The sequence below is a fragment of the Mytilus californianus genome, unplaced genomic scaffold, assembly GCF_021869535.1.
Source record: "Mytilus californianus isolate M0D057914Y unplaced genomic scaffold, xbMytCali1.0.p SCAF_1, whole genome shotgun sequence".
Lineage (NCBI taxonomy): Eukaryota > Metazoa > Mollusca > Bivalvia > Mytilida > Mytilidae > Mytilus > Mytilus californianus.
Genome location: NW_026262581.1, coordinates 68,878,366 through 68,905,861, shown reverse-complemented (window position 1 = coordinate 68,905,861; position 27,496 = coordinate 68,878,366). Strand labels below are relative to the sequence as shown.

Here is a 27,496-nt window from a genome sequence, read left to right as displayed (position 1 = left end):
CTGTCTGTCTGTCCGTCAGTCAGGCAAATCAGTTTTCCACACCTTTTTTCGTCATGCTTGAAGATATTGATTTGATATTTGGTGTATTGTTTTATCATGACAAGTTACAGATCAAGTTTGAATTTTGTTCCTGTCTGACGATTTTGTGCAGAGTTGTAGTCCTTGAACTTAGAAAATTCACTCAAATAATCAGTTTTCCGCATTTTTTTTTTTGTCATGCTTGAAGATATTGACTTGATGATTGGTATATATTTTTATCATGACAAGTTACAGATCAATTTCGAACTGTGTTCCGGTCTAATGATTTTGTGCAGAGTTATGGTCCTTGAACTTAGAAAATTCACTCAAATAATCAGTTTTCCTCACTTTTTAGCTCAAGTGAGCTTTTCTCATCACTTGGCATCCATCGTCCTTCGTCCGTCGTCGTCGTCCGTTAACTTTTACAAAAATCTTCTCCTCTGAAACTACTAGGCCAAATTAAACCAAACTTGGCCACAATCATCATTAGGGTATCTAGTTCAAAAAATGTGTCCGATGACCCCGCCTGCCAACCAACATGGCCGACATGGCTAAAAATAGAACATAGGGGTAAAATGCAGTTTTTGGCTTATATCTCTGAAACCAAAGCATTTAGAGCAAATCTGACATGGGTAAAATTGTTTATCAGGTCAAGATCTATCTGCTCTGAAATTTTCAGATGAATCTGACAACCCGTTGTTGGGTTGCTGCCCCTGAATTGGTAATTTTAAGGAAATTTTGCCGTTTTTGGTTATTATCTTGAATATTATTATAGATAGAGATAAATTGTAAACAGCAATAATGTTCAGCAGAGTAAGATCTACAAATAAGTTTACTTGACCAAAATGGTCAGTTGACCCCTTAAGGAGTTATTGCCCTTTATAGTCAATTTTTATCCATTTTTCGTAAATTTTTGTAATCTTTTACAAAAATCTTCTCCTCTGAAACTACGAAGACAAATTTAACCAAACTTGTCCACAATCATCATTAGGGTATCTAGTTTAAAAAACGTGTCTGATGACCCCGCCGCGAACCAAGATGGCTGACATGGCTAAAAAATAGTACATAGGGTAAAATGCAGTTTTTGGCTCATATCTCTGAAACCAAAGCATTTAGAGCAATTCTGACAGGATAAAATTGTTCATTAGGTTAAGATCTATCTGCCCTGAAATTTTCAGACCAATCAGGCAACACATAGTTGGGTTGCTGCTCCTGAATCGGTAATTTTAAGAAAATTTTGCAGCTTTTGGTTATTACATTGAATATTATTATAGATAGAGATAAACTGTAAACAGCAATAATGTACAGCAAAGTAAGATCTACAAATAAGTCAACATGACCAAAATTGTCAGTTGACCCTTACACATGCCTTAAGAAGTTATTGCCCTTTATAGTAAATTTTTTACAATTTTCATAAATTTTGTAAATTTTTGTAAATTTTTACAAAATATTTTCCACTGTAACTACTGGGCCAAGTTCATTATAGATAGAGATAATTGTAAGCAGCAAGAATGTTCAGTAAAGTAAGATCTACAAATACATCACCATCATCAAAACACAATTTTGTCATGAATCCATCTGTGTCCTTTGTTTAATATGCACATAGACCAAGGTGAGCGACACAGGCTCTTTAGAGCCTCTTGTTTTTGTCATGCTTGAAGATATTGATTTGATAATTGGTATATAGTTTTATCATGACAAATTACAGATGAGATTTGAATTTTGTTCCGGTCTGATGATTTTGTGCAGAGTTATGGTCCTTGGACTTAGAAAATTCATTCGAATACTGTAAATTCAGAAATTATTGCGAGGTTTTTATTAATGCGAATATTGCGACTGAATGAGTATCGCAAAAATAAAAACTCGCATTCTTATATCTGATACATATAACTGTATGTAGATTTTTCTGAAATCGCAATAATTAATCTCGCATTTTAGTCCATTCTTCAAAATTCGCAATAATAAATGCACGCAATAATTTCTGAATTTACAGTAATCAATTTTCCACATTTTTTTTCGTCATTCTTGAAGATATTGACTTGAAATTTGTTATATAGTTTACAACTTGACAAGTTATAGATCAATTTAGCATTTTGTTCCAGTACAATGAATTTTTAACCGGTAGGGGACTATGTATTGCTGGGCAATACTCACAGAATGCTTGTTAATTTTGTATTTTTTGTGTATTGGTCGGCTTGGGTTGTCTATTGTGTTTTCTTGGGGTTTTTTTGTACTGATAAATGATGAAATTTCAATATTGATAATTTGTATTTAATAAAATTTTGTCCCGAAATAAAAACTGATATCAATTAAATGAATTCAATAAATGAGTATTCAATTAATGGACATGCCGTACAAAATAAGTCCACGGGAATTAGCAGTTTATTAAAGGGAGAAATATGTATATTCCCAGCAAATAATGACAAATACCAAATTCGTTTATTATATATACATGTAGGAATATTGTATAATAATTACAACTGTATATTATTGCTTTAAATTTATAATCTCATTCAACAAATTTCGAGTGTCAAGGTGATTTTCACACCATGATGTGCTTGTAACAAATGACATATTATCATCGCGACTGATCAATAATATGACAAATCTGCATGCCGTGTGCAGAGTGTTGTTCCTCCTCTAGTACTGACTTGATGTCTATATCTTCCAAGGTTGATCGCTGCCTTTGATCAATGTTGATAGTTGAAACAGAATAGTGCAGTGAAGTGATCATTATTTAGATGCTATCAAGTCAATGTCATGCAATTTATTATACCCCACGCAATTTTTGCATGGGGTATAATGTTTTTGACCCGTCTGTCTGTCTGTCTGTCTGTCTGTCTGTCTGTCTGTCTGTCTGTCTGTCTGTCTGTCAGAAACAGAATTTCAAGAAACTTTATAGATAATAAGGATATACTATGTAGATGTGCCTATCGACAGGAAATTATGATTCAATTTTTTTCTTGGAGTTATGCCCCTTTGCACTTATGTGGGGACGTGGTGTATGTGAGCATGATCACAAAGGTTCTTTAATTGATGGTATGTTATACTTTGATATTTAAGTTACAATATGGTGTGTATTTGAATTACCATACTTTTCAAGAAAACATTTTTTTTATTAAAAATTACATAAAGTAATGCTTGGTGTATGAATCTGTACAATCATGAACAAAAGAAGATAACTCCAACTCAAATTTTTAACTTGCCTAGCATAATACAATTCAATGTTCTATTTAAAAATTCATGAAATTGCAAAATGAAAGCAACCTTTACCGTTCAGTACTCACAAGCACTTTGATTTAGTAATATAATCATGATTATGAAAATGAAATAAAACTGTTTATCTTCAGTGTCATATAATTTTTATCAAAAATCAATAAATGATCCCTATGTTTAAACATAGAAATACTCCCAAAAGCAACCATTCACAAGTAAATTTAGGGAGACAATCTTGTTTTATCAACAGAAAAATAGAACTAATTATCTTTCTGAATTTAATGCAAGAGTGATATATCAAATTTTTATGCCCACGTCGTAGTGGAGGGGGCATTAAGTTTTACCCTTGTCCGTCTGTACGTCCGTCCATACGTCCCGAAGTTGGTTAACATTCTCTAATTTTAGTTTGCCTCAACCAAATGTTATGAAACTTATATACAATGCTTATTACCACACAATACAGATCAAGTTCGAAATTGGGTGGCGTCACTTTTACTGTTCTTGAGTTATGCTCCTTTATAAACATAAAAAATGCTGAATTTTTCGTTTCCGTTCTCTTACTTTAGTTTGCCTCAACCAAATGTTATGAATCTTATACACAATGCTTATTACCACAAAATACAGAAGAAGTTTGAATTTTGGTTGTGTCACTTTTACCGTTCTAGAGTTATGTCTGTTTACAAATGGAAAATTGCTGAATTTTTCGTTTCTGTTCTCTTACTTAAGTTAGCCTCAACCAAATGTTATGAGACTTATACACAAGTACAAATTTGGGTAGCGTCCCTTTTACCGTTCTTCAGTTATGTCCCTTTATAACTTTATATTATATGTAAGCAGGGGCATCATCTGTGTACATGGGACACATTTCCCATTTATTTTTTATTCATCATGATACCTGAAAATATGATTTGACATTATGCACACATCTCTTCCAGTCTTTTCATCAGTGATTTCGATTACTTTGATTGTCAGAAGTACGTTAGAAGAAGTACACTTTTTTTCTGAGAATTTCCTGAGTTGAAAATTAAATTACAAAAATACCGAACTCCAAGGAAAATTCAAAATGAAAAAAAGGGTACTTTTGAAAAAGAAAAATAGCACTGGTAAAGTTTTTGGTGAAATAATAATGACAGAGGGCAGTTGGAAAAAGCAATGAGTTGTAATTACAGTATATTGTATTCCAGTAACACAAGATCTGTGTTGTAATGTAATATACGTATTGTTAGATGAACTTTTCGGTATATTGTTGTTTGTACAAAATAAAAATCATATTAAATCTTGCTTGCATTAAAAATTTATTTGAATTATATTGTATAAAAAACGTAGCATATGAAATATGTTGCATTAAAATCTGTGTATTGGTTTTAAATAAACAATGTTTATTTTCTATTTTCAGCATTGGGATGTATACACAAAAGTTTCTGAGATTTTTATTTTAGTTCCGTCTCTCCTTGGTTTAAAAGGCAACTTAGAAATGACATTAGCATCTAGACTATCTACGCAGGTACAATGTTATAGATTAAGTCATTTAAAATTTATAATTTTACAAATGTTCTACATTTGTACATGAAATCAAGTCTAGAAGTCTTGCTTCAATTCTTGACAAATATGTCCACATGATTTCTTTTCTTGTCTAGTTGTTTGGCTAAAAGATATGATTTGTCAATGATTAAAGTTTAAATCATAGTCTTTTTATAGTTTGGATTTAATATGTTTTAAGACAACTGCAGCATAATTTGTTATCCATCTGGATAACTTTACAAGCTAGTCAGAAGGTGTTGGTTCACTTGACTTATATATTTTTAAATATAGTTGTTAAGGATGTATTCTTCTGACTTTTCAGTCTTGTTGAAATCTTGTTCTGGAATTATTTCCAAAACGTGATACAAGTGGAAAATATCAATGAATTTAAAAAATATTATAATCAAACTTAACTCTGTGAAAAAAGTGTGTATTTACAATAAGTAGTTTTTGAGTAATAAAATTTTCAAATTTTATAACCATTCAAGTCAGTCTCTTTAGCCAAAATGTTGTGAAAATGGGTGAGGGGTATAAGAAATGATTTTACCAGAAACATGTACATCCCATATCAGTTTTTTCTTTTCAAATTTCTTAGATATGTATTTTTTCAATCATTTATAACAAAGAAGTTGAAATAATATGCTTTTTGTTCTAAAAAAAGAGAAAAATCCCAAATTTACAAAATTGACAGCATAGGAAATTTGACACGGAAAAGCAACAAAATTTTATAAAACATTCTTATATTAACACCTGCCTATAGTTTTTTTTATACGACCGCAAAAATTAAAAATTTTTTGGTCGTATATTGGTATGACGTTGGCGTCGTCGTCGTCGTCGTCGTCGTCGGCGTCGTCGTCCGGCGTCGTCCGAAGACACATTGGTTTTCGCACTCTAACTTTAGTTTAAGTGAATGGATCTCCATGAAATTTTACCATAAGGTTCAATACCACGAAAGAAAGGTTGGGATTGATTTTTGGGGTTATGGTACCAACAGTTAATGAATTAGGGGCCAAAAAGGGGCCAAAAATAAGCATTTTTGTAACTTCCAGACAATAACTTGTGTGTAAGTGTATGGATCTCTCTGACATTGTACCACAAGGTTCCATATCACAAAGGGAAGGCTGTAATTGATTTTGGGGGTAATTGCCTCAAAATGTTAGGAATTAGGGGCCAAAAAAGGGGCAAAAAACAAGCATTTTTCTAGTTTCATGACAATAACTTGTGTGTAAGTGTTTGGATATTTCTGAAATTGTACTACAAGGTTCCATATCACAAAGGGAAAGCTGGAATTGAGTTTGGGGGTAATTGCCCGAAACGTGTAGGAATTGGGGGCCAAAAAGGGGCCAAAAATAAGCATTTTTCTAGTTTCCAGACAATAACTTGTGTTCAAGTGTATGGATCTCTCTGAAATTGTTCTGCAAGGTACCATACCACAAAGGGAAGGCTGAGATTGAGTTTGGGGATGATGAATCATAAGGGGGTTCAAAAAATTTTGGGGGGGGATTTTTTTTTTTCTTTTTTTTTTCTTTTTTTCCTTTTTTTTTTCTTTTAAAATTTAAAATTTTAAGTTGGTTATTTCTGATTTATATTTAAAAGCAAATAATAATGATATGGTAGGAGATACACACCAAACAGGATGTGTAAATTATTATATAATAAGTATTGTGCAATAGCAAGATATTTTCAATTGCACAGTATTGCACAATAGCAAGAAATCTTCAATTGCACAGTATTGCGCAATAGCAAGAAATCTTCAATTGCACAGTATTGCGCAATAGCAAGAAATATCCAATAGCACAATATTGCGCAATAGCAAGAAATTGTCAATTGTACAGTATTGCGCAATAGCAAGAAATAATCAATTGCACAGTATTGTGCAAAAGAAGATACTTCGTATAAATTGCTTATTTTCTTGATCAATTTCAATGGGGTTTTATTCTTGAATTCTTGGGGTTCTTTAATATGCTGAATCTAACCGTGTATTAAGTTTTTGGATTTTGGGCCCCGTTTTTAAATTGGTCCACATTGAGGTCCAAAAGGTCCAAAATTTAACTTTGTTTGATTTCATCAAAAATTGAATTATTGGGGTTCTTTGATATACCGAATCTAACCGTGTATTTAGATTCTTAATTTTTGGTTCTGTTTTCAAATTGGTCTACATAAAGGTCCAAAGGGTCCAAAATTAAACTTAGTTTGATTTCAAAAAAAATTGAATATATGGGGTTCTTTGATATGCTGAATCTAACCATGTATTTAGATTTTTGATTATGGGCCCAGTTTTCAAGTTGGCCCAAATCGGGGTCCAAAATTAAACTTTGTTTGATTTCAACAAAAATTGAATATATGGGGTTCTGTAATATGCTGAATCTAACCGTGTATTAAGTTTTTGATTTTTGGGCCCTGTTTTGAAATTGGTCCACATTGAAGTCCAAAGGGTCCAAAATTTAACTTTGTTTGATTTCAACAAAAATTGAATTCTTGGGGTTCTTTGATATGCCGAATCTAACCGTGTATTTAGATTCTTAATTTTTGGTTCCGTTTTCAAATTGGTCTACATAAAGGTCCAAAGGGTCCAAAATTAAACTTAGTTTGATTTTAACAAAAATTGAATTTTTAGGGTTCTTTGATATGCTGAATCTAACCATGTATTTAGATTTTTGATTATGGGCCCAGTTTTCAAGTTGGTCCAAATCGGGGTCCAAAATTAAACTTTGTTTGATTTCAACAAAAATTGAATATATGGGGTTCTTTGATATGCTGAATCTAACCATGTATTTAGATTTTTGATTATGGGCCCAGTTTTCAAGTTGGTCCAAATCGGGGTCCAAAATTAAACTTTGTTTGATTTCAACAAAAATTGAATATATGGGGTTCTTTGATATGCTGAATCTAACCATGTATTTAGATTTTTGATTGTTGGGCCCCGTTATCAACTTTGTCCACATTGAGATCAAAAGGGTCCAAAATTAAACTTTGTTTGATTTCATCAAAAATTGAATATATGGGGTTCTTTGATATGCTGAATCTAACCATGTATTTAGATTTTTGATTATGGGCCCAGTTTTCAAGTTGGTCCAAATCGGGGTCCAAAATTAAACTTTGTTTGATTTCAACAAAAATTGAATATATGGGGTTCTTTGATATGCTGAATCTAACCATGTATTTAGATTTTTGATTATGGGCCCAGTTTTCAAGTTGGTCCAAATCGGGGTCCAAAATTAAACTTTGTTTGATTTCAACAAAAATTGAATATATGGGGTTCTGTAATATGCTGAATCTAACCGTGTATTAAGTTTTTGGATTTTGGGCCCCGTTTTCAAATTGGTCCACATTGAAGTCCAAAGGGTCCAAAATTTAACTTTGTTTGATTTCATCAAAAATTGAATTATTGGGGTTCTTTGATATGCCGAATCTAACCGTGTATTTAGATTCTTAATTTTTGGTTCTGTTTTCAAATTGGTCTACATAAAGGTCCAAAGGGTCCAAAATTAAACTTAGTTTGATTTCAACAAAAATTGAATTTTTAGGGTTCTTTGATATGCTGAATCTAAACATGTATTTAGATTTTTGATTATGGGCCCAGTTTTCAAGTTGGTCCAAATCGGGGTCCAAAATTAAACTTTGTTTGATTTCAACAAAAATTGAATATATGGGGTTCTTTGATATGCTGAATCTAACCATGTATTTAGATTTTTGATTTTTGGGCCCTGTTATCATTTTTGTCCACATTGAGATCAAAAGGGTCCAAAATTAAACTTTGTTTGATTTCATCAAAAATTGAATTCTTGGGGTTCTTTGATATGCTGAATCTAACCATGTATTTAGATTTTGGATATTGGACCATAATAGGTGAATGTCCAATTTAAAATTTTAAGTTCTTAGACCACATTCATTCTGTGTCAGAAACCTATGCTGTGTCAAATATTTAATCACAATCCAAATTCAGAGCTGTATCAAGCTTGAATGTTGTGTCCATACTTGCCCCAACTGTTCAGGGTTCGACCTCTGCGGTCGTATCAAGCTGCGCCCTGCGGAGCATTTTATTTTTAGTTAAATTTATTCAGATTGGTCCACTACATCTTTAGTGAAAGTATGAAAAAAAGTTTAATTGTGAAACTGTGATTTTTTTCATTATCATAGCCCAAAAATGGGTAAAAATTGATGAAAAATTAGAAAATCATCAAAATAGGGCACTTTCAAATGGCCGTTGCAAAAAAAAAAGTGCACCACCATATGATTTTTTCTTCAATAATTTTTTTATAGTCATATAAACCCAAAAATCAGGTTAAGAAAAAAAGTTTAATTCTAGAAATTTTTGGCTCCTCAGAGGTGTACATCCTTAAGATCATTTTAAAAAATATTTGAACACCATTAAGATACTTCATTATTTGCATAGAGTTGTTAAGGTCGTCAAGGTTGTTCAGATGGCTTTATAGTTTATATCTTGGTGTTTCAATGTTAAGTATCCATTTTTAGCTCACCTGGCCCGAAGGGCCAAGTGAGCTTTTCTCATCACTTGGCGTCCGTCGTCCGGCGTCGTCCGTCGTCGGCGTAAACTTTTTACATTTTGAACTTCTTCTAGAGAACCACTGAATGGAATGAAACCAAACATGGCATGAATGTTCCTTATGAGGTGCTGACCAAGTGTTGTTACTTTGTAGCGGATCCATCATCCAAGATGGCCGCCAGCGGGGGACTTAGTTTAACATAGGACCCTATGGGAAATACATACAAATGTCTTCTTTTAGTGAACCACTGAATGGAATGAAACCAAACATGACATGAATGTTTCTTATGAGGTGCTGACCGAGTGTTGTTACTTTGAAGCCGATCCATAATCCAAGATGGCCGCCAGCGGGGGACTTAGTTTAACATAGGACCCTATGGGAAATACATACAAATGTTTTCTTTTAGAGAACCACTGAATGGAATGAAACCAAACATGGTATGAATGTTCCTTATGAGATGCTGACCGAGTGTTGTTACTTTGAAGCCGATCCATAATCCAAGATGGCCGCCAGCGGGGGACTTAGTTTGACATAGGACCCTATGGGAAATACATACAAATGTCTTCTTTTAGAGAACCACTGAATGGAATGAAACCAAACATAGTATGAATGTTCCTTATGAGGTGCTGACCGAATGTTGTTACTTTGATGCAGATCCATATTCCAAGATGGCCGCCAGCGGGGGACTTAGTTTAACATGGGACCCTATGGAAATACATACAAATGTCTTCTATTAGAGATCCACTGAATGGAATGAAACCAAACATGGTATGAATGTTCGTTATGAGGTGCTGACCGAGTGTTGTTACTTTGAAGTCGATCCATAATCCAAGATGCCACCAGCGGGGGACTTAGTTTAACATTGGACCCTATGGGAAATACATACAAATGTCTTCTTTTAGAGAACCACTGAATGGAATGAAACCAAACATGGCATGAATGTTCCTTATGAGGTGCTGACCAAGTGTTGTTACTATGAAGCTGATCCATAATCCAAGATGGCCGCCAGCAGGGGACTTAGTTTAACATTGGACCCTAAGGGAAATACATACAAATGTCTTCTTTTAGAGAACCACTAAATGGAATGAAACCAAATATGGCATGAATGTTTCTTATGAGGTGCTGACCGAGTGTTGTTACTTTGAAGCCGATCCATAATCCAAGATGGCTGCCAGCGGGGGACTTAGTTTAACATTGGACCCTACGAGAAATACATACAAATGTCTTCTTTTAGAGAACCACTAAATGGAATGAAACCAAACATGGCATGAATGTTCCTTATGAGGTGCTGACCAAGTGTTGTTACTATGAAGCTGATCCATAATCCAAGATGGCCGCCAGCAGGGGACTTAGTTTAACATTGGACCCTAAGGGAAATACATACAAATGTCTTCTTTTAGAGAACCACTAAATGGAATGAAACCAAATATGGCATGAATGTTTCTTATGAGGTGCTGACCGAGTGTTGTTACTTTGAAGCCGATCCATAATCCAAGATGGCCGCCAGCGGGGACTTTGTTTAACATTGGACCCTATGGGAAATACATACAAACGTCTTCTTTTAGAGAACCACCGAATGGAATGAAACCAAACATGGCAAGAATGTTCCTTATGAGGTGCTGACCAAATGTTGTTACTTTGAAGCTGATCCATCATCCAAGATGGCCGCCAGCGGGGGACTTAGTTTAACATAGGACCCTATGGGAAATACATACAAATGTCTTCTTTTAGAGAACCACTGAATGCAATGAAACCAAACATGGCATGAATGTTCCTTATGAGGTGCTGACCAAGTGTTGTTACTATGATGCCGATCCATAATCTAAGATGGCCGCCAGTGGAGGACTTAGTTTAACGTAGGACCCTATGAGAAATATGTACAAATGTTTTCTTTTAGAGAACCATTGAATGGAATGAAACCAAACATGGCATGCATGTTTCTTTTGAGGTGCTGACCAAGTGTTGTTACTTTGAAGCTGATCCTTCATCCATGATGGCTGCCAGATGGGGACAATGTTTAACAAAGGACCCTATGGACAATACATACAAATGTCTTCTTTTAGAAAACCACATACTGAATGGATTGAAACCAAACATGGCATGAATGTTCCTTATGAGGTGCTGACTAAGTTTTGTTACTTTGAAGCTGATCCTTCATCCATGATAGCCGCCAATGGGGGGGACTTCCTTTAACATAAGAACCTATGGGAAATACATACAAATGCTACTTCTAGAGGTGCACTGAATGGAATGAAACCAAAACATGGCATAAATGTTTCTTATGAGGTGCTGATTAAGTGTTGCTACTTTGTTGCCGATTTACTGTTCAAGATGGCCACCAGGATTTTTTATTAAATTACAGGACCAATATTAAACCAAATTTGGCCTCACTCATTATTAGGGTATCTGTTATGATTTTAATCTATTTTTACATGATTTCCAAAACCAAAGTAGAATCAGGTGAGCGACACAGGCTCTTGAGAGCCTCTAGTTAATTGAAAGTTGCTCCAGTAAAACTTCTCAAAACCGGCCACCCGTCGGACCACGGAAAACGAACAGTTTGCGAGGGTGCTTGGTTTGTTGAAAATTGAAATCATCAAGAGTTACTTCACTTCAATATGTGACATTTACATTTACATTTTTAACTTCTTCTAGAGAACCACTGAATGGAATGAAACCAAACATGGCATAAATATTCCTTATGAGGTGCTGACCAAGTGTTGTTACTTTGTAGCCGATCCATCATCCAAAATGGCCACCAGCGGGGGACTTCGTTTAGCATAGGACCCTTTGGACAATACATACAAATGTCTTCTTTTAGAGAACCACTGAATGGAATGAATCCAAACATGGCATGAATGTTCCTTATGAATTGCTGACCAAGTGTTGTTATTTTAAAGCCTATCCATCTTCCAAAATGGCCGCCAGGGGGGGACTTCGTTTAACATAGGACCCTTTGGACAATACATTTGTACATACAAATGTCTTCTTTTAGAGAACCACTAAATGGAATGAAACCAAACATGGCATGAATGTTCCTTATGAGGTGCTGACCAAGTGTTGTTACTTTGAAGCCAATCCATCATCCAAGATGGCCGCCAGTGGGGGGGGACTTCGTTTAAACAAAGGACCCTATGGATAATACATACAAATGTCTTCTTTTAGAGAACCACTGAATGGAATGAATCCAAACATGGCATGAATGTTCCTTATGAATTGCTGACCAAGTGTTGTTATTTTGAAGCCGATCCATCATCCAAGATGGCCGCCAGAGAGGGACATAGTTTAACATAGGACCCTAAGGGAAATACATACAAATGTCTTCTTTAATAGAACCACTGAATGGAATGAAATAAAACGTGGCATGAATGTTCCTTATGAGGTGCTGACCAAGTGTTGTAACTTTGTAAGCCATCAGTCACCCAAGATGGCCGCCAGCGGGGACTTAGTTTAACATAGGACCCTATGGGAAATACATACAAATGTTTTCTTTTAGAGAACCACTGTATGGAATGAAACCAAACATGGCACGAATGTTCCTAATGAGGTGCTGACCAAGTGTTGTTACTTTGTAGCCAATCAATCATCCAAGATGGTTGCAAGCAGGGAACTTAGTTTAACTAAGGACCCTATGTGAAATACATACAAAAGTCTTCTTTTGAAGAACCACTGAATGGAATGAAACCAAACATGGCATGAATGTTCCTTATGAGGTGCTGACCAAGTGTTGTTACTTTGTAGCAAATTCATCAACCAAGATGGCTGCCAACGGGGGACTTAGTTTAACAAAGGACCCTAAGGGAAATATATACAAATGTCTTCTTCTAGAAAACCGCTTAATGGATTGAAACCAAACATAGTATGAATGTTTCTTTTGAGGTGCTGACCAAGTGTTGTTCAATGAATTTATTGGTAATTTCTGTAAACTTTACAAAAGTCTTCTGCTTTTGATTAAATTATGGGCCCAATATAAAACCAAATTTGGCCTCAATCATTATTAGGGTATATATTATGATTATAATATATTTTTACATGATTTCCAAAACCAAAGTAGAATCAAGTGAGCGACACAGGCTCTTGAGAGCCTATAGTTTCATTTTGAAGGAATAATAAATAAAAATACCATACATTAATGATATTTCTTTAATAATTTATCAAAATGTTCTAGAAGTATCATCAAACTGTTCAATGAATTATAATTATTATTTATCAATACCATGTGTATTAAATTTAATCTGTGAAAACATAATTAGCTTAGGTATTGAAGTAAATTTGACAGGTAAACAGAAGTCAGTCAGCAGGCAGGTGTCTGATTGACCGGATTATTTTCTATGTTTACATAACAATTATATTTACCGATCAATCGGTGATTTCAGATGACAAAGCTGGTTTTATAAGTTTAAATTTTATTGATTTTGATTAACTAAATACAAAAATACCGGCAGGTATCTGGTTTAAAGGGATGGCTGGTTTTATAAGGTTACATGACCATTTAATTGAAAACAAATCAGCCGGTACTTCTTGATTTGGCCGGTATGAGGGGAGAACCGGTATTCAGAGGGACTGGTTTAGAGAAGTTTCACTGTATTTTAAAAATGAAAATGCAGTTAATTTTCATAAATTTTGATTTATCCTTTGTTTTAATGTTTACAGGCACACATGGGTAATATGGATAAACCTGGAGAAAAATGGAAAATGATAGGTGGTAATATGGCTCTTGTACAGGTTAGATATTTTCATTTTTGATATTATGAAGTCACAAATTTACAGGGTATTCAACCACTACAGAGAGAAACGGTGCAAAAGCAAATGTAAAATGATAAACTTATAAAAGTTCAAAATAGTAATTGCAATTCAGGCAGAGTATATAAACTTCTAATCAAAGAAAATAAAATTATAAAAGGCACAGGTTTTTCAACTTATTCATTTGAAGAATCCCTGTAGAGTTTTAATTGCACAAAAAGATTTTTACTCTGTTGATCATATTGTTATTTCAAACACTGGGATGTACAATAGGCAGCCATCATTCAATCAATCAGCACATTTTACTTGTTTAAAATATTGAATGAATAAGAAACACATCAGGTGTTAAAGATATAAAATGTCTGCTCCCCTGTACCAAAAAAGGTGCAATAAATACCAGCACATACAAAAAATGACGGATAAAACATTGAACTCTAAAACAACTGTATAATAGGTAACAAAAACATAAATATATAACAAATTATACAGTATTAAAGAATACTTGCATAGACTTCTTTCTCTTTTTTGGTAAATTATCATTATTGATCTAACATTTTAGTGAATCTTTTATATTAAGTCTAATCTTTTCAGATTTATCCTATGTTTTATTGTTTTCTTTATATATTAAGATTGACAAATTTGAATTATCTTTTTTCTTCAGGCACAGGCAATAGTTGTAGGATTTTTAGCATCACTGGTTGCCATGGTGATGGGATGGATACCAGATGGCGAATTTAATTTACATCACGCCCTGTTGTTATGTGCCAGTAGTATGCTTACAGCAGCTGTAGCTAGCTTTGTGTTAGGTTGGTTGTTTGAATTAAAGTAGATATGAGGTAAAGTCATTGAGACAATAATCCAACAATAAAAAGAGTACTTATCTGCTGTTAAGGGAAATTAACAGGAGATAAACATTTTCTATGATAGATTACTGGCTTTAATCTGATGTTCCAAAGGTAGTGTGAAAGGAAATTGATGAAGCATTGTTTAGGAAGGTCATGTCTGCATTACCACAGGCTTAACCTTTATGAACCATTGAACTGTATCTCAAAATAAATATATGAAAACAAATAATAAAGTATTAAAAGAAAAACTGCACCTGATTGATGTACATTTTAAGTTCCAAAAATTACTTCCCTTTTTGGCTATAAGTCGTGTTTTATTTGAGTAATGTCAGTCATCATCAAAATTGGAATATTAGCTGAACAGTTTGCACTGTATTTGGTTTTTAGAATGAATGTCAGGTGTATATGTCTGTCTGAGAGTGTCATCTGATCTTGCCCTCATTTTCATGGTTAAGTCTGTTTGTTAGATACAATAAGCAAAAGGTCCACTATATTTGGTGTATGGAATAATTGCAAGGTGTACATGTCTGTATGGCAGGGTTCGTATGACTTTGACCTCATTTTCATGGTTTATTGGTCAATGTAAAGTTTTGTGGTTAGGTCTTTAACAGATACTATAACTAGTAGGTGAGATATATTTGATGTATAGAATGATTATTAGGTGTACATGTCTGTCTGGCAGGGTTTATTTAACCTTGACCTCATTTACATGGAACATTGATAATATTAAGGGATATAAGATACTTGCATTAAACCTTTATCTTGAAGACTTTCAACATAAATGTAATCTTGATAAGTTAAGCAGGTGAGAGATGTCAACATATGAACTCTTGTTTAGTTTATGAATTGAGGGTTTGTGTATAATAAAATCAATGAAAATATATCAAGTATTGTGAATTTTGTAGTCCACAGGAACTTTGAAATCCATAATATTGACATCTTACTTTCACAATTTAAAAATCAAATCTTTTTTAATAAGGTAAAAAAGGTAGAATCTAACTGTACAAGACTTAGTGTAGATACAAGTTTCATAAAAAAAAAATGAGAGATAAATGAGCATGAAAATCCTAAAATAACATTTATACAAAAAAGTTACATGAATGTTTGTTCGTAGTTCATTTGGATAAATGTCTATGAAAATATTTGCTTTAAATGAGGTTGACTTACAGTTTTAGCACTTAAAATTCACTGGTACATTTGTATCAACAGTTTTCACAAATATATTCCAAGCTTCTAAGTAAGGTAGATTATCTGTATCATATGGATGCTTAAAAGATGCTTAAACACATTTATGAAACTATTACAAACACATTACTGATTTAATGAATTACCTCCCTTTAACCTGGTTTACTCTGTTAATGTCATAAGTTATTTGCTTACCTTATAAACAATATTGTTAAAAAATTTTCTTTTATTTTCTAGGTGCTGTGATGGTTATTGTTGTTTTGCTTTCTAGGAAATTTCATATTAATCCAGACAATGTGGCGACACCTATTGCTGCTAGTCTAGGGGACTTAACTACGCTGTCATTACTTTCAGGTGTTAGCTCTCTATTATTTAATGCAATAGGTAATATTTGTTTTATCTATACACATACCTATATTGGCCTTAAAGATATGAAGATAGTTTTTCAATATTAATTCCTACAAACCAAGATCTAATGATGCTTAAACTGGCTTGGTCTCTGAAAATGATTTTTTCTGTTTTTAATTTGAGGAAGCTAAATCCATGCTTATAGAAAGTGTCTGGTGAATTTGAAAAAGATATACAAAATAAATCTTAGAAATTTTCAATGATTAATTGTGAGTTTCAGCATGCCAGCATTACTTACTGTGTCTTATCTATCAGATTCAACATTATACACTGGATGTAAAGCAAACAACAATCAATCAATCAATCAATCAACATGTACATTGAATACAATCAATACAAAAGATCTGTTCTGTATGGTATTTTATAAGTGAAAACAATAGGAAATGAAGTATATCTTAATCTTTATTCTGTACAAAGTCTTGTATAATCCGTATGTCTAGATATTGCTAAAGAAATAAAAGCAAGGCCATATTCATTCTTTAGTAAATACTGTCAAATTTATTTATCACTTTAATGTTTGAAGGGCCTTTAGCTTAAATTAAACACTGACAGCAGTCTGAAACACCAAATATCAACATATAACCAATTACATTTAGTAATTTATACATTGTTTTGCAGTGCTATGTAAATTTGTAATGAAGCATTATATTTTGATATTTAGCAGTAAATATTGGATTATACCATATGACAGTATGTAAATATACATGTACAAATTTTCATTGATAAAGTTAAACCACAAATTAAAATGTTCAACAAAGTATCAATTTTATAAAGGCTTGTATGCAGACTTTGGCAAATCTAAGAAATCAAATATGTACGAAATGTACAACTTTTCCTCAATCCACAAAAATTGGTACCTGCAGAAATAAATGAATCCACAGTATTACATCTTAAAATATTAAATTTATTGTATTTTCAGGTAAACAACATTGGTTGGCACCATCAATAATAGTTTTATTTCTAGCTTTAGCACCAATATGGATATATATATCTTTAAAAAATAAATATTCTAATGAAGCAATACGAGAAGGGTGGACTCCAGTTTTGAGCGCAATGGTGATAAGTAGGTAAGGTTAATATTCAGGACACTAATCAATTTAGAACATGGACTATAGTTTCTGGCTACTTTGGTTTTTTATAACTCTTAGAGCCTAGATTTTGTATCAAATAGATTATACTAGATAAATCAGAACTTTTTTATTTTGGCACATGGTATAGACCTGTATAGACCACAGTCTATAAATACACATGCTTTGGAAAGTATTGCTCTTTATACTTTAATTATATGTGGCAACACGCATTATGTCAGCAATCCAACACAGATATGTGTGTAGAAAGTAAACAGACATTATTATTTTTTTCAGTTTGTCGGTATGTTGCTTTGAAGTCATCTAACTTAAAACACCCCTGAAAAGGAAAAAGTTATGAATGAAAGGGAGATAATTGATTTTTATGCTCCCGCCATAGCGGAGGGGGCATTAAGTTTTACCCTTGTCCGTCTGTACGTCCATCTGTTGGTATGTACGTCCCGAAATTTGTTTACTTTCTCCAACTTAAGTTTGCCTCGACTAAATGTTATGAATCTCATTCACAATGCTTATTACCACAAAACTCAGATCAAGTACAACTTTTGATAGCGTCACTTTTACCGTTCTCGGGTTATGTCCCTTTATAAGGTTAAATGCAAGAGGGGGCATCATCTGTGTCCCATAGACACATTCCCTATTTATTTATGTAGTATTAAAATTGTCAGCTTTTTTCAGTTAAATTGCTTGTTTATTATTAGCAATACTGTATTCTCAAAACTATACACTAGTTTTGAGATAGGCAGTGAAAGATATGAACTACATGAACAAGTATATTAACTTTTTGTGATTGTTAAAAATATAAGGGAAAAAAATATATTTTTGTATTTTCTAAATGAATCAAAGGTATGGGGTATACATCAATTACACAGCAACCCAAAGACACTAAAAGCTCATCCAGATGTCAACATGCAATCTTTAACAAATGACCAGTTACTATACCAAACATTTGAAATAAATAGATGTATATCAATCAGAGACATACATAGTAGTATCCCAAATCAACTGTCATAAACTTTAACCTTGACAAGAAGACTTATACTGATTTTTTTTCAATAAGATTTTTGAATTTTTGTATTGAGTATAACCTGTCATACAATTTATATTGAACATAGATTCGGGATGAATAATTTAATATTTTTTTAATTAATGAATAGTTCACAATTAATACAGTTGTATTTGTTACTCATATACTATCTTCAATAGCTATTACATTTGAAAAGATATTTATTGATAACTTGAATTCTGAGAAGAATAACATTTTTTTTAAGCTGAAAAGCAATATTAACATTATATATTTAATAAAGATTTTTTCTTTCAGTGTAGGTGGTCTGATATTAGATTTTACTGTAGGGAATTACCATGGTATTGCAGTTTTTCAGCCTGTGATAAATGGTAAGTCACTGTGTTGGATGTTTAAGTGTATTGGGTAAAGTATTGTGAGTGTATTTGGAGTTTCAGTAATTAGGTAAGATATTACAAGTGGATGTGGTGTTCCAATCATTAGGTAAGATATTACAAGTGGATGTGGTGTTCCAGTAATTAGGTAAGATATTACAAGTGGATATGGTGTTCCAATCATTAAGTCAGATATTACAAGTTGATGTGGTGTTCCAATGTGGTGTTCCAATGTGGTGTTCCAATCATTAGGTAAGATGTTACAAGTGGATGTTGTGTTCTAATCATTGGGTAAGATATTACAAGTGGATGTGATGTCCCAATCATTAGGTAAGATATTACAAGTGGATGTTGTGTTCTAATCATTGGGTAAGATATTACAAGTGGATGTTGTGTTCTAATCATTGGGTAAGATATTACAAGTGGATGTGGTGTTCCAATCACTAGGTAAGATATTACAAGTGAATGTGGTGTTCCAATCATTAGGTAAGATATTACAAGTGGATGTGGTGTCCAATCACTAGGTAAGATATTACATGTGGATGTGGTGTCCTATCCTCAGGTAAGATATTACAAGTGGATGTGGTGTTCTAATCATTGGGTAAGATATTACAAGTGGATGTCGTGTTTCAGTGTATTTGGTAAAATATACAGAGTAGATGTGGTGTCCCAGGTACTAGGTTTAATATCACGCGTGGAAGTGGTATTCCAGTGTATTAGACAAGTATTACAAATGGATATTATTTGATATTTTAAACCTGTGGTAAAGTCACTATGTGGAGTTCCTGTATAGCTGGGCTGCAAGGTATGTCCTTTATGTTTTAAAGTGTAGACAACATCCATGGCGGTGACAGTTTTCCTCTTGGTGCACTCTGTGTATGTGTCAGCATCACAGATGACATTTTCCACAGGGCAACAATATTTCAACATGTAATAAATAGTAATCTTTCTTGTCTTTGAGGTAGGTGATAATCATAATGTAGTGCATAAGTGGTATTTCTGTCTGTTATTCATCAAACATTATTTTGATCAATGGTGTTCCTGTGTAGGAGGTAGAAAATTTCTTGATTTTAGAAGTATTTAAATGTGTGAGAAGCTACGAATCCCAATGTGATGTTCGATTAAGAAAATAGCAATATTTCAACCTGTGAAAGTTGTAAAGAATTGAAAATCAAATAAAAAGGTATGTTACATTTGTTAGTTTTATTTATTGATAGTAATAGTTGTTTGCTCCATGTCTAGTGGCTGTCAGAAAAATTTTGTAACTCGTGTCTTTTCTTTGTTACATAAAGTTGAATCTCTTCATATCTCTTTTGTAATTACCAATATTATCCCTTCATTTTCATGATGTGAACAACATTCACTCAGTGTTGAAGAGCATTTCTGGAAAAAAACTATAAAAAGAAATTGAATGACAATGGATGATTTTAAGATAATAGTATTTATTGATTATTACATTTCAGGGGTGGGAGGAAATTTAGTAGCAGTTCAAGCTAGTCGTATTACTACATTATTACATTTACAAAAGAGAAAAGGAATAGTGGAAGATGTCAAAGGTTGTCCTAATGTATTTGGAACATTTTGTAAATCAAGTAAGTTTACATTTCTAATCATTATTAAACTTAAGATAACGAAATGTTCTGCAAAAATCTAAGCAGTTTGATTTGAGACAGATAAGTTAAAACAGACAACATAATTATAGTCAGCATGATTGATAGTTATTTTGATGAAATAAATTTTTGGAAAGTTACAAGAGAAATAAGGACTGTACTTGATACAACTGTCTCATGAAATAAAGAAAAAAAATAGTAATATTGCTGTTTTCCATCTTGCAGTCACTTAATGAAATAACTTTAAATATGATTTGACTTATTGTGAAGTCAGTGGCAAGAACCTGGCATTACTAAGTTTAGCAAAATTAGACCTCTAAAATGAACTTATTCAGAACTAAATGGCCAGCTCTTAATCTCATCGAGATGAGGTAACTGTTAACAAATTAAACAAAGACTACCAAAGTTTTTAAATCAGCATATTATTTTATATTAAAAAAAAATTGATAGAGACAACCTCTTGTTGGATTTCAGGTCATAGAGAAGTGCCCAAACATTTGGATGGAACAATAAAAATATAAGAGATGTGATTACCAATGAGACAACTATCCATCAGAGACAAAAGGGCAAGGGTGCAAATAACTTTAGGTCACTACACAGTGTATTCACCATTCAACTCCCTTTTCTTTCCCAATATTGTTGGGTTTTTTTTGTTATTTGTTGATATACTGATCATCTGTGTGCTTAAATGGACAGAAGCAGTATCATTAACATCTACCATCGAATTCTGATCGAACACTGGCTCATGGTTGTTTGAATTTGAAGTGAGGTGTGAGTTTAAGCTCTTTGTTGAAGGCCTCACTATGACTTTTTTACTACACATTTTTTATACACATGAATGAAAGGACATGTAGAGTATACATCAATGGGACTATTTATTAACTCTATAAAACCAGTATTATTGTAACAAAAATGCACCAAAAATTACACTCAAATTTCTTGTTAAACCATTATATTTAATAAATGGGAAAATATCTGAAAAATATACCCCTGATTACATGTTGGTTATCTATGTAGGAGCATTTGTTTGCTATTTGGTTAATAAGAACATTGTACCTGCAACTCTTTCTAAACCATTAATGTATTTCATTGAGTCTGTCAGCTCATTGCAAGTACATAATGACATAGTGCACTAGTTTTAGGTTTTGATTCAAATGATTTTGAGGATTCTCCCATAACAAAGCATGGACTTGGCCATATCTACAAAAGAAAATCAAATCCTTCTTATAAACCACTCATTAGATTTCAAATTAAATTTACACAGAATCTTGTTTTATTTTGTGGAGGCCTGAATGGTTTTTGGGATAGATTGCTCAGTCAAGCAATCTGTAGACTTTTACCATTGACTCCTTTCTAAGGCTCTCACGTCGACCGTTTTGTGCTTTACATTAAGGAACAACTCAGATTAGTAAGATTGTTCTGTTTTAAAGAGTAAAACAAACAAACAGATTAAATTTAAACAAATTTCCGTTAATTTTCTGCTCATAATCCTCATGATTTGATATTTCCATTTTTTTTTTGCATTTATTTTACAATACGGAAAATCAGTATTAAGCAGTATCTATATTTAGGCTTTTATATATTTAGCATCACGTCAAAGCTGGAATTCCGTTGTTTTGTTAAAATGGTAGAGTGGTTCTGAAATGAAACTATTTCCGTCAGATAAGTACTGAACTGGAGTTGTTCCTATTATGAAACTTTGATATTGAACTTCCAAAAGAAATGAAGAACCACAATTGACATGTTGTCCTCAATCAAAACATAATTCTAACGCTTTGTTTCTGTAAATAAGCGCATGCGTAGTTTTCTTGACCTTGAAGGACAACAGACTAAATGGTTGCTCTGGATTCCCCACTCTATTGATTGATTTGCAACTCAAAAGATCTTTTCTGTTTTTTTTATCCCCTAGTTAAGGTTATTGTTGTTGCATCATTTTGAATAATGTGCAACATTTAACTCTAAAAATGTAGGAAACAGTTTAATGGTAGAAGTAGAAGTAGAACACCCCCTCAGCCCAAATGGAGTCTTCCATATTATCAACGCTATTAAGAAACTACTTGCGACTTGTTGCTCTCTGTTGATCAAATGTTTTTAAAAAGTCAAATTCATTAAACGTGTTTTAATATGTCCGTCCGTCCTTAACAAATTGTGTCCGCTCTATATCTTGAGAACCGTTATGATTTCAAAGTTTATACTTGACATGTATATTAACCAACACCAGAGGGTGTGTCATAATGTATGTACAACTTTCTAGGTCAAAGGTCAAGGTCAAAAACTTTGGTTTTAGTTGACAACCCCATGTCCTGTGGTAAAGATCGTGTCCGCTCTATATCTTGAGAACCGTTATGGTTTCAAAGTTTATACTTGACATGTATATAAACCAACACCAGAGGGTGTGTCATAATGTATGTACAACTTCCTAGGTCAAAGGTCAAGGTCAAAAACTTTGGTTTTAGTTGACAACCCTATGTCCTATGGTAAAGATCGTGTCCGCTCTATATCTTGAGAACCGTTATGATTTCAAATTTTATACTTGACATGTATATTAACCAACACCAGAGGGTGTGTCATAATGTATGTACAACTTTCTAGGTCAAAAAATTTGGTTTTAGTTGACAACTCCATGTCCTATGGTAAAGATCCTGTCCGCTCTATATTTTGAGAACCGTTATGATTTCAAAGTTTATACTTGACATGTATATAAACCAACACCAGAGGGTGTGTCATACTGTATGTACAACTTCCTAAGTCAAAGGTCAAGGTCAGAAACTTTGGTTTTAGTAGACAACCCCATGTCCTGTGGTAAAGATCGTGTCCGCTCTATATCTTGAGAACCGTTATGATTTTAAAGTTTATACTTGACATGTATATAAACCAACACCAGAGGGTGTGTCATAATTTATGTACAACTTCCTAGGTCAAAGGTCAAGGTCATAAACTTAGGTTTCAGTTGACAACCCCATGTCCAATGATAAAGATACAAATTTTTTACCACACATTATTCACAGCGGGGCCCACAGAGATGGCTCCCATCTCAATGATATCTAGTATTGCATTCTTTTGAGATAGAAAAATTACGATTTTCAGGTAGTTATCATGCACACATTTCAATTTTGATGAAAATTGTAACATTTATTCATTAAAATATAACATTTAATCAGTTAGATAAAAGATAAAAAATAAATAAATGAAAAGGGGAGAATGTGGCAACACTGATTAAAATAAAGGAGTTTTCATTGTATTAAAGAAGGCGATTCATAGACATTTTGCATGAACTAATTTTTTTGCATCCACACCCATTTACATTGAAGTTATTTTAATGTAAACTAACACTGTAGGTAAAAATAGAATACTGAAATTAAAACGATAGTTTTTGGCTTAATTTACCAGTATATTATGGTCGGTAGGTGTTGACCTATCTTAAAATTTTCAGAACAGAAATTAAAATGTCAGCTTTTAGCAAATTTTACAGCTATTTTAATTGAAAACTATTTAAGATAGAAAATCACAAAAAAATACTTAAAATGACTTTAAACAACGATTTTTACCCAGTTTTTTTGTTAGCCTGGCCTACAGGGCAATAGTCTAGTTCTCTGAAATTACTGGGCAAATTGAAACCAAAACTTTTCATTCTTATGATAAATGAATAAAAAAAAAACATCTGAAGGGACATAAATACACTATGATATAGAATAAAGAGCACTTTTGAATAAAAATTTGATTTTTGCTTTTTTGCTTGAAATGTTATTCTAATTTTATTGTATCAATTTTACGCAAACATACCAGGTGAATCATACAGCACCTTGGGCTCTCGGATAGAAGGTTATTTAGCATATTTTAAGTTATTTGAATTGAAAACTTTTATAGATAGATGGAAAATTTAATGGTAAAAATTTCCAATAAGAGTAATTAATCAACATGACCGAAATTGTCTGTTGACTCAATATAGGCGTTATGCCCTTAACTGACGACTGTTACTGGTTTTTAAGTCTAATTACAGGTAATCTTGAAACTGCAATTAATCGAGAAAAACTTTATACAAAAAATTACTTAGCCAGACAAGTAATACAAGAAAGTCAAATCTGGCATGAATCCTCAGTCAACTCTCCCCTTTCTAAGGATGATTGTATCCTTTGTGTTTTGCTAAAACTTATGGTTGATAAAGAGAAACTGTACACAGCTAAAACAATCAGCGAAAACAAGATGTTGAAAATCTATAAAACACAGAAAGAATTCAAACTTTAAACATCCAAGTAAATCAGCTATATAAGATCTACAGACATGTCAACACGATCAAAATCAGTTTGTGTACTCCTTAAGCGAGTTGTTGCCTTCAGTGACAATTTTCTCAGATTTCAGTGTTTTTAAAGAAAGCAATATTAGATAGAGTAAATTATAATAAGCAACAATGTTCAACAAGGTAAGATCTACAAATAAGTCAATTGACAATTGGCACATATTGCCATTCAAAGTCATTGTTTGCCTACTTTTGTCTTGTAAAAGAGTATCCATAACAAGTAAGAATAGGCAGAATTAAGATCTTTTAATTAATTATCATATTAATTAGAATCGACACATTATTGAAGTTTTTGCTTTCATTTAGAATAACAATATTTCTTTAATTTTGAAAAATGACATTGATTCAATACTAACAGAGCAGGTTAAATTTTACTCCGAGTTAATTAGCACTGAGGGTTGGGGGGAAAATAGCGCAGAAAAACTTATTGGATGTATTGACAGGAAACTGACAGACGATGATAGACAAAATATAGAACGACAAATTGATGTCGATGAATTAACAAAGATAGTTAAAATCTTTAGAAAGATAAGTCTCGGGGAAGGGATGGGATTATATCAATATTTTATCAAATGTACTGGGACCTTATCAAAACAGATTTCACTGAAGCATTTGACGAAAATGAACTCAGTAAATCCAGGGAATGTTAACTTTACAACATAAGGGAGGGGAACAAGAATTAATTAAAAAATAAACTTTACAACATAAGGGAGGGGAACGAGAATTAATAAAAAAAAAAACTAGAGACCTTTAAGCTTGATGAATATGGTTTATAAAATTATATCATAGATGTTGGCAGAGCGTCTAAAATCGTTGTTAAATAAAATTATTCATCCGGATCAAAACGGGTTTGTAAAGGGGAGAAATATAAGTGATGGAAATAAAATTTTACAAGATATTATTGAATATGTAGAAAATGAGGATATAGAGCATGTAGAGGGATTAATTATATTTCTAGACCAGCAGAAAGCTTTTGATAAAGTGTAATGGGGATGGCTGATAAAGGTTATAGAGGGCTTCAATTTTGGTAATATTTTTGTTGTAGCTGAAAAAAAATGCTATTTAAAAATGCCAACACTTGTATTAACACAAACAGGTTTCTGTCTAAATCCTTTTCAATAAGCAGATCAATAAGACAAGGATGTCCTATAGCCCCCTTTTTATTCATAATACAAGCGAAACCAATGGCATGTGCCATTCGAGCAAATGTAGATATACAGGGAATCAAAATACCTTTGGAAAACAGCCATATTGAAACTGAATTATCAATGTTTGTGGACGATACGCAGCTTATAAACAGATCCGAACAATCAACTGAAAAATTCTTTGAAATATTTGAAAAATATATGATAAAGCCCACAATTAACTTCGATAAAACAATAGGCTTGTTTATTTGGAGGCTAAAGGGCAAAAAAACAAGTTCAAAAAATATCCTGTAAAGATAGAATTTTACAAAGTCCAACACAAAGATGGAATGCAATTGCCAAATACTGGCTAAAACACTTTGACAAAATATTTGTTATTGAATATTTTAAATATATGTGTAAAGATCTAAATGGAATTAATATTAAGTATATATGTCAAGTTTTTACCAAAAGGTAGTTACTGCGTTGTGTGAATTTTATAGTAAAATGAGCGAACGTTAAAAAAAATAGCATTCTTGAAGAGAATATATTTGGTAACAACAATATAAAATGGAAAGGGAAACATTTGCCCTTCCCTTCATTTACCAAGAGTCATATCACTAAAATTAAAGATGTTTGGAATATTGAAACGGAAACCTTTTATAGTAATAAAATAATATTTGATAAACCAATAGATAAATGTAATTGGATATGCGAATACAATCTAATAAAGAAATCAATCCCCACTGATTGGATTAACGAACTTAGAAGCGCCATTAGTAATCCAACTAATTTGAAGGACATAAAAATCTAGAATAACGACATATAAAAATTATGATATGGAAAGAAAATTTATTCCCCCAGAAAAAATTCAATTAAAATCATTACAATAAATGTACTAGTGCAAAATGAGAAATTTAATGGAATAGAACATTTAATATGGAACTAGACTGGCAATCAGTTAGTAAAATGCTTCACAAGCTGCCTGTATCAAACAATATTTTCCAATTCCTTTAGAAATCACTACATAATATACATTATACTGAATTTAAATTGTACCAAATGCGAAAGTCTGATGGCCTATGTTACTTATGTGACAAATGTTTTGAAACCCAAGAGCATTTATTATTGTTATAAAATTCAAAACATCATTGATGAAATAAAATGATTGCTATCTTTGTGCATACCGGTAAGCATTTTAATTTCTTAAAAAATAAAATTAGCTAGCAGTCTTTGATATTTATAAAGAATGAAGGAATACACAACCTGGGACCAAGAGACTGTATTATTCATGTAAGTCCCAGGTGCGAAAAATTGTTATTAGATAAATAGATAAATAAATAAACTGTACTTGAAGAAAATGTTAGATGAAATAGATCAGCCATGTACAATCAACAAATAAGTTAAGATAACTTAATTGGAAATCAACTCCTTAACATTTGTTGTCCTTGAATAATGATTTTTATCTCTTTTTGTGTTTTTTTGTGTTTTATTTGAAGAACTCTAATAGATGGAGATATACATTCAGAAAAACAGAG

The 27,496-nt window shown here is 32.7% G+C and overlaps 1 protein-coding gene and 1 long non-coding RNA gene across 6 annotated transcripts in view; both read left to right on the top strand.

The window, feature by feature from the left end:
* Positions 1-27,496, top strand: part of LOC127706849 (solute carrier family 41 member 1-like) — a 60,405-nt gene that overhangs the window by 13,597 nt on the left and 19,312 nt on the right. For all 5 annotated transcript variants that reach the window (XM_052211568.1, XM_052211574.1, XM_052211595.1 and 2 more), the window contains 7 exons: positions 4,631-4,738; positions 13,917-13,988; positions 14,668-14,812; positions 16,274-16,420; positions 17,364-17,511; positions 18,851-18,924; positions 20,391-20,519. In XM_052211568.1, the coding sequence (XP_052067528.1) occupies positions 4,631-4,738; positions 13,917-13,988; positions 14,668-14,812; positions 16,274-16,420; positions 17,364-17,511; positions 18,851-18,924; positions 20,391-20,519 (823 nt within the window). The remainder of the gene's footprint in view (positions 1-4,630; positions 4,739-13,916; positions 13,989-14,667; positions 14,813-16,273; positions 16,421-17,363; positions 17,512-18,850; positions 18,925-20,390; positions 20,520-27,496) is intronic.
* On the top strand, positions 9,223-12,137 carry LOC127707323 (uncharacterized). The gene is made up of 3 exons (XR_007984780.1): positions 9,223-9,886; positions 10,383-11,381; positions 11,970-12,137. It is a non-coding gene; the product is annotated as an uncharacterized LOC127707323 (long non-coding RNA).